Source organism: Doryrhamphus excisus, linkage group LG18 (assembly GCF_037039965.1).
Source record: "Doryrhamphus excisus strain RoL-2023G ecotype Guam linkage group LG18, RoL_Dexc_Guam_v1.1, whole genome shotgun sequence".
Classification (NCBI taxonomy): Eukaryota; Metazoa; Chordata; class Actinopteri; order Syngnathiformes; family Syngnathidae; genus Doryrhamphus; species Doryrhamphus excisus.
In genome coordinates, this window is record NC_136374.1 from 1,640,495 (window position 1) to 1,649,349 (window position 8,855).

General features: G+C 42.1%; 1 protein-coding gene across 1 annotated transcript in view; it reads right to left on the reverse strand.

Annotated features, from left to right (window-relative positions):
* The window catches only part of col7a1 (collagen, type VII, alpha 1), a 78,055-nt gene extending 69,518 nt beyond the window's left edge, over positions 1 to 8,537 (reverse strand). The window contains exons 1-8 of the mRNA XM_078798706.1: positions 8,119 to 8,537; positions 4,524 to 4,596; positions 4,270 to 4,450; positions 4,039 to 4,195; positions 2,998 to 3,091; positions 2,763 to 2,921; positions 1,406 to 1,563; positions 1,054 to 1,183 (exon numbers count right to left, since the gene is read on the reverse strand). Coding sequence (XP_078654832.1) covers positions 1,054 to 1,183; positions 1,406 to 1,563; positions 2,763 to 2,921; positions 2,998 to 3,091; positions 4,039 to 4,195; positions 4,270 to 4,450; positions 4,524 to 4,587 — 943 coding nt within the window. The 5' untranslated portion in view covers positions 4,588 to 4,596; positions 8,119 to 8,537. The remainder of the gene's footprint in view (positions 1 to 1,053; positions 1,184 to 1,405; positions 1,564 to 2,762; positions 2,922 to 2,997; positions 3,092 to 4,038; positions 4,196 to 4,269; positions 4,451 to 4,523; positions 4,597 to 8,118) is intronic.
* Between the last annotated feature and the right edge of the window lie 318 nt (positions 8,538 to 8,855).

An 8,855-nucleotide genomic window follows, 5' to 3' on the forward strand; every position in this document is an offset into this window, starting at 1 on the left:
TAGAAGGCTCTAATAATGTTAAAAACTGTACTTAGAACATGGCAAACAGGTTTTCTGTCTTATTTTCTATTATGTCTACAATATTGGGTAACAGAAGTGATTATAGGGTTGTTATTTCCTGTCTAGAGGGCTCTAATAATGTTAAAAACTGTACTTAGAAAATAAGACAGAAAATCTGTTTGCCATGTTCTATTATTATGTCTACTATATTGGGTAACAGAAGTGATTATGGGGTTGTTATTTCCTGTCTAGAGGGCTCTAATAATGTTAAAAACTGTACTTAGAACATGGCAAACAGATTTTCTGTCTTATTTTCTATTATTATGTCTACTATATTGGGTAACAGAAGTGATTATAGGGTTGTTATTTCCTGTCTAGAGGGCTCTAATAATGTTAAAAACTGTACTTAGAACATGATAAACAGGTTTTCAGTCTTATTTTCTATTATTATGTCTACTATATTGGGTAACAGAAGCGATTATGGGGTTGTTATTTCCTGTCTAGAGGGCTCTAATAATGTTAAAAACTGTACTTAGAACATGATAAACAGGTTTTCAGTCTTATTTTCTATTATTATGTCTACTATATTGGGTAACAGAAGTGATTATAGGGTTGTTATTTCCTGTCTAGAGGGCTCTAATAATGTTAAAAACAGTACTTAGAAGGTTGTAGACAGGTTTTCTATGTCTTCTATGTCTTATTTTCTATTATTATGTCTACTATATTGGGTTATAGGAGTGTAAAGGTGACTATAGGGGTGTTAATTCATGTCCTGAGGGCTCTAATAATGTTAAAAATGTTTTTAAACAGGTTTTCTATGCTACGTAGCATGGAAATATTCCACATATTAAGACTGATTTCATGTATCTTGGTCGGGTGTGGAAGCAATTAACCGCTATCAATGAGGCACAAGTTTACCATGAAAAGAGCTCCATAGAGAGTGATGGTTACATGGTTGCCCATGCTAGCTTAGCTAGCGCCACACAGCGATGTGTTTCACAATCTGTTAGCAATGGAAGCACAAGCGGATCATCTGCTTGTTAGTTTGCTTACTAGTTTGCTGCTTTGCAGAAACGGATTCTCCCACACTGTTGGGGTATTGAGCAATGACGGTCACTAGGTAGTGCGTACCAGACCTCAGCCCTCGTGCTGTGAAGCTTCGCTGGCTGGCAGACACGGTCTCCTGCGGGAAGAGGCATGGGTTTTTTCACCCAGCAAATTACAGACTGAAAAGCACATGAAAAAGATGCAACGGTTTGGGCATGTTGATACGCAATCTGAATGTTTGCACAATTGCCTTCACCTTCAAACTATAATTACCAACTTCAGTCTCAGTCCAATCAAATCATCTGTCTGCGTCCTCCAAAAGTGGCTGCACTCTCTGTCCTTCACAACCTGGACTCACCTGCCGCAGTTCTGCCGTGATAGGCTGACCCGTGCTCGAGAGGGGCACATGCTGGACCACGTAGCCTCTCAAAGGCCCGCCTGCAGAATTCCAGCGGAACCTGAGCCAATCGGATGCTGTGGCTGTGAACTGAATGTTGGACGGACCGGAATACGGCTCTGAAAAGACGGAAGAAAAGAAGGAGAGGAGCGCCTGAAATGTGGTAGACTGCATGGACAGAAAGCATCGAGATCAGCCAATCAGCTCCGTGAATCCTTATTCTTAGCAAGACATTGTGGTGTACAGTGGTGCCTTGGTTGGTGTACAGTGGTGCCTTGGTTAATGTCATTAATCTATTCCAGAAGGTCCGACTCAAACCAAAACAAACTCTAACCCATCAAATGCTAAGTGTGATGTTGCATGTGTGTGCGTACCACCGTACATTGATGACCATTTTCCAGCAGTGCACAAAGCAGTGGGAAAACCGGACCTCGAGTCTCAAGACAAACTGCAATTCTCCTGGGATCGTTACATTTTAAGAATGTTGATCCCTAGTTTCCATGCTCACTTTGCCGACTGACATTTTTGTGTTTGTCCAACAAAAGTAGGTGGAATTTGTCATTTGCATGTAAAACTATAATTATCATCCATAGAATGTTTTTGGATGTCTGGGGCGGATTCATTGGATTGACATGATTTTCTGTCTGGGTGTTTCTGTCTCATCTTACATCCACAACACTTATGTATGCTTCCGACAATAAAACATAAGCATTCAGACATAAGCATGTTCACTGGACCCACAGTCAACAGTTAATAGATTCTATGATGATATTAAGTCAGATACATGGTGGTTGAATAATGTGTTTTGTTTAGCGATGGTTTTCTTTCCTGAGGTATATAAGGAGGCATTTTCTCACACATTTAGTGTGGAAGTGGGTTGGACAGTTTGACATTATTTTGTATGGGGACGCTCGCCTTGTTTAGAGTCTGTTTTGGTTAGAGTCAGACCTTCTGGAACGATTGAATGACATAAACCAAGGCACCCCTTTAGTCAGCTGTGTCGCTTTTAACACAATCTAAATATATGGCTGAGCATACTTTGACTTTAGAAGGTTGTAGACAGGTTTTCTATGTCTTCTATGTCTTATTTTCTATTATTATGTCTACTATATTGGGTTATAGGAGTGTAAAGGTGACTATAGGGGTGTTAATTCATGTCCTGAGGGCTCTAATAATGTTAAAAATGTTTTTAACCAGGTTTTCTATGCTACGTAGCATGGAAATATTCCACATATTAAGACTGATTTCAAAAATTTCTTATGGAAAAAATTTGAACATAAGGTGTCCCAATACTTTGTAAATGCTGTACATGACATACCATCACTGGCATAGACTCCGCCCGCTGTGGAGCACACCCGGGGGCTCACGAGTGGCAGCAGAGTGCCGAGCAGCTTGAAGTCGCCAACAAAGGAGGTGAAATCCCTGCTGGGCTCGGAGGAAATCTCAGCCAGCTCATTGCTGTCTGCGTTCCTGATGCCTGACACACAGAGCGAAGAGGATCACGGACACGGATTTTTTTTCCACGCGGAGCAAAGTGCACCGGAGACACATACCAACCGCAAAGATGCGCACCCCCTGGTTGCGCAGCTTCTGCGCCGGCTCTTGCACCTCATCCTGCGACTTCCCGTCCGTGATCAAGATGGCCATCTGACATTTCAAAGGAAGCGTTATAAGACCAAGACTAAGACTATGCTGGCATTTTATAGGGTCTCTGATGTGATTCGTCAACTTTGCTTAGATACTCTGTGATATATTGGTAGTAAATATGTTCTACATTGGTTGAAAGGGAACACAAAAATGGCATTTATAGTTGATGGTGCCAGCCATCACAAGCTAGCTCTGGCTAAGTGACGTCATCGGGGTGACACCTCTCAGCTAAAGCAGAGTAAACAAATGCTTCAGTATATTATTCATCAACATAGTAGTCATGCCAAAATGTCGTGTTGCTGCTGGATGTTCACAATGTCAACAACATAGGACAAAGCAAGTCCTGAGAAAGGGAAACAGATGACTGCTTTGAAAAAACACCTTTACACAAAACATTTGGCTTGAAAGTACGCTAGAAACGCATTTGAAAAAGGGATGCCACTCCACTGCTAACCGAGAAAATAACGACAAGAAGAACGGCGTCACAGTAAGTAAGTCATGGCTTCTAAACACTATTCCATGATAGCGACAAGGCTGCAATGGCGATGAAAACTAAAATAAAAGAGGCTATAGAGACCCCCGTATGCTCATTAAGAAGCCAATTAAAGACAATAATCAAAGATGAGTGATTTAAACTTGTGATTGTGTGTTTTGGATGCCACCAATCTTCATCTCCATGTCTTAAGTCAATGTTCTGCAAGTTCACCAGTTCATCTCCAAATGATTCTCCGTCCTCCAAAATGATTGACACATGGCTCAAATCTTGGCTACACCGCCATGTTTGTTTACCCGAGTGATAGTACCCGATGACGGACTGCCATTTCTGCAAATGTATTACTTGCTTTAAAAAACTGTCGAATGTAGAACATAATTCCAATGAATATATAAAATATTGACGCAAAGTCGATCAATGGTGTGTGGGTCATGAATGGCTGCTCATCACTCACCTTTGGGACGTCCCGGCTGTGTGTGGGGTTGAAGAAGTGATCAGCGACAAACTTTAGACCGGCGCCGGTGCGCGTGTTTCCTCCCTTGTAGCCGAGACTCTGCACGGCCTTGACCAGCGCCGTGCCGTTCAGGTAGGTTTTAAAGGTGAACTCCACCCTGGATGAAAGCAGGGTGCATCAGTGCAACGTCTTCTCTCACTTACAGCCAAGAAGGGTGGGGCCGGCAGTCACCTGGGGGTGTCGCTGTACTGTACAAGCCCAAAACGAATTCCTGACTCTCCCACGGAGCTTACAAACGGTTTGATGATCCCGGCTATGAAGCCTTTCACTTGCAGGAAGTTGGGTCTCCCGATGCTGGATGATCCATCCACCAGGAAAACAATGTCTGCCGCTTGGACGTTGTTACACCTGCCTGGAAAATCACGAAACAAACACATCAAGGCATGGGAGGCGTGAACACGGAATTAAAATAAAGATACGCTCACCCTGAGCTTCAGCGTGTGCCTTGAGTGACAGCAGCACCATCACGGTGAAAGTCCAGCCCCTCATCTTTACAACCTGCCAGCACACACAACATATTTACTCCAGACGCAAGGTTGCCCCTGTAGACATCAAATCACACCCCCGTTATCACCTATACACTCCTATTATTCTTTGTTTACATCACATAGCTAATGGCAGGCTACGGGATCACTGCAGGGACACGGGAGACACCCCCATCTGCACAGCATGCTAGCAAGCTAACTGGTTAGCTTCCAATTTTTTAAATCTGAACTTAAGAAAAGGTTTAAGATGGAATGTGAAAGAAAGTAAGAAGGCAAAACTTTACCATTTCCACACGGAATGGGAGGAGAACTGTTCATGTTAAACACATTACTTTCTAGATCCTTTACTGACACCTAGTGGCCAGAATACTACATATAACTTGGATGTCAATATTTTTGACTAAAAACAACAGCCATCATTCATTTATTCATTAATGATTGATGGCTAATTAACTCAACATGCTAAACAAATCAAACAGAGGGATTTGATCCTTTGCACTGCTCAGCACGTGCGAGAAAGCCAAAAAATGCCCCCCCCCCCCAAGACAGACAGCCATAGTTCATAGCAGCTGACAGCTTTAGTGATGTGAAGAATGCTAAAGGTTTCACACCTTGTTGCAGTGCTGCGTTACGCCTGTGGACGCATATATACCTTACTGTACATCTGGTGTAAGGCTCCAGGCGCCTCCCATATTGGCCTTTGGCGTAGAAGCAATACATCTTCAAGTATATTAAAAGTTACTACTTTTTTTTGTAATCATCTGCTTCAAGAATGAAGCCTGCAGTCATTGCTTCGTTATGAACTACTTCCATTCCACCTGGAATTTTAACAGGGTGACCGAACCCATCCCAAAGAACATAGCGCAGGTATGTATGTATATATATATATATATATATATATATATATATATATATAGTATCTATCTATAACTTATAATAATAATAATAGTGTATTTGATATAGAGCAGGGGTGGGCAAACTTTTTGACTCACGGGCCGCATTGATATGACAAAATTTACGGGGGGGGGGGGACTATATATTTTACACGTAACAGTCCACCTGGTATTATTGTATCTGTAAAATTGTCATGCAATCTGCTATTATTATTTATTATTTTATATTTATATTTAAATATTTTAAAAATAATAAAATATTATAATAATTACAATAAAATTAAAATAATAATTATTATATTATTATTATGTAAAATATGCAAATATAACAATATTATATATAATTAATATGTTAGCATTAATATAATAATTATAATAATCATAATAGTTCTAATAATAATTATAATAATCTAATAATAATAATAATAATAATTATTATTATTATTATTATTATGTGCTTGTGTCCCTTTTTTCAGGAGCACTTTGTAAACAACAGACCATGTCAAAAAAGGAAATTGATAAAACCATCAAAAGGTTGGCTCAGGCCATGATGCCAGGTTGTATGTTGAGTTTAAATACTTTGGAAAGATTGGGCGGGCCGTATTCAAACACTTGGCGGGCCGGATGTGGCCCCCGGGCCGTAGTTTGCCCACCCCTGATATAGAGTGTCTGGTGAAACGCACCACATACATCACAACATATTATAGCACTGCTTTGATAACAAGCAAATATGCAGCATATGTGCTAGGTGGTCATACCTATTTTCTACCACTAGGCCTGGGACAATAATAAATGAATTCATCAATCACACAATATGAATTAATTAGATCATTTTGCCAGCCTCAATATATTGCTGCATGTGTAATATCATCAATAGGTGCAGATTCTGGAAGATCTATAAAGCTTTCTGTGCGGGTTGTGGTGTGTAGCTGATCCATAGGAGTCCATAACTCAATACAAGGGGCTGAAAAATCAGCATAATAGGTCACTTTAAATTCTTTTTAAATGCTTTTTTTGCACATGAGGACTATTTTTATAACATGTAGAAAATACATTGTCCTCCAAAAGCACCAACCTTCCAAAAACGGCTTGTGTGCGGCTCAGATGCAGAGTGAGCATCAATGGAGTCCTAATCCAAATGAAACATCCGGTGCAAACACCAAATCTGTTGCAGCCTCGTATGACCAGCATTGCACAAGTTTAACATTAACAAAAGCCAGATGGACTGCAACAACTGCTTACATTAGTTTGTCCTTCTCGTGCAAAAAAAAAAAAAAAAAAAACACATCCACCAATTCCAGTCCAAATTCCTGATGTTTACAACAAAGCCACAAAAAACACAAGAACACTCAAATGGGACATTGGGATAATTGGGATAATGTCTCCATAAAATGCCCACTGCTGCCTGTAAATGGAGCTTAGGTTCCAAAACAAGCAGACTATCATGCAGGAGATGCAGCCGTGCTGCTGTGGTCGTGTGCTTGCGTTCGTTATGATGTCGACGGCTTTGCTAGTTTTGCTCAAATCTGTTTTAGTTCCCTATTGCAGCTCTACTGGAGTAATTCTGTGTCGGTTTTTCCAAAACTGCAGCAACAATTTTGTTTTCCTGAATCGCTCTGTGCATGCACAGTAACATGGAACGGTCCACTGCATGAATTGGGAGGGGGCGGCGGTCAATACCATCACGATGGGTTACACGTTTTAATGTGGTTTCTGCCCCTGGCCTGACCTGGCATTTAAACCAGGGGGTGGGCCGTCGAAATGTAGGTGGCATCAAACACAACAACATCCTTGCTCACGGTGCAACTACACCAAAACAACAAATCCACAGCAAATATAGTACATAAACGTCCTTGTTTACTTCTCGGACCACTGACTCCACATATTTTGCAATCAAGCAAAAATGACACTACTGACTCGGAGACCAGTCCCATGGGGGGGCAAGACAGAAATAACTGAAAAGTACTGGTCTACTGGAATAATATGAAGGGGGCATATTGGAAAAGACGGGACGTCCTGTTTGACCCCTGGGTCCACGCTGTAGTTTGTGGATGCGGAGCCACCAGCAGAAGCAAACGGAAGATAAACGCAGAAAGAAAAAGGGTAATTGATCGTAATTAAATATTTCAGTTGTGTTCAAGGCTTTGCGAGACAAGAATCTCGACATGTGATGATGGGGGGTGGGTGGGGGGGTTTCTTCCAGTTGCTCCAGCCAGGCCACAAGAAAGATGTGAATACTGTCAGATGGGGAACACACAATTGCAAACACAAAAGCGTAGGAGGAGGACGAGGGATGATATTCATTTGCGTCGCAAACTGGGCCCCGACGCTAAATGACTTCAGCTGTGTTACACTTGCATTCCTCCTTGTCCTGCACAACTCCAATGAAGTTGGCAAAAGAAGCCTTGCAGAGTTGCTCAAAGCCCGAGATTCTCATTGTGGGACACTTAAAGCAAGGCATATGCAATATGCAATATGTTAAGGCTACATTTCAAATTGATGTTCTAAATGACCATAAGGCCTCATTCACATGCAACACAATGCCCAAAGATCATTTTCTTGCATAATTAGGAAGTATTCAGCTTGCAGGTCAGGTATCGCCCCAAAGCATCTTCTCATCAAATACAGTTGAAATGTCTTACCTGAAGTTCTCTGTTGCACGTAGTACGACTCCCCGCCTCAGCACCTGTGGCATATCCAACCTTCTCTCCGCGCTCAGTCCTGCAGTGCTCACCTGCTCGGGTGTCCCGTGCGCCAAAAGAGCAGCAAAGCAGTCTTGAGGAGCTCAGCAGCTGCCGTCCCGCATCCCTGCAGGAGACTACAAATGTCTTTTCGCCGAGCGCAAGCACGAACAGAAGTGGCGGCAACAGCAGAACAGTCCAGACTTGTTCGGATGCCTGAAGGAGAGTCCCGAGTTTTCTCCCTCTTTTTTTTTTTTTTTATGTCAGCCCCTCGTCCCTCCCAGCTCCTGTGTGCAAACGCTGCCAGAATGCCTGCATTCGATCTACAGGCGTTACATTACAAGTGCTCGGGACGCCAGAACATGTTCGTCTTGTTATTTGCGCTGTGAAAAATGACATAACCTGTGTTAGATGCGTGCGCCAATATTGTAATATTTACCATTTACGAAGATGGACCCGGAAGGTCTGCTTCACGCCAATTCCTCCTCTACCGTTGTGGTCCAGTTCTTGATGAATTGCTGTTGGTTGTTATACTGTAGATGTTTCACCTGGAACACTCAAGGAGACGGATTAAGCTTGTTCACGTTTCTAAAAGACACTTTGTGTCTCCAAAGTGGACACCTAGCTCTTCATTGTCCTCATTTTTTGACCTGAGGACTGGAGCACATGTCACGTGCTGGAAGATACAGCCATGCCAA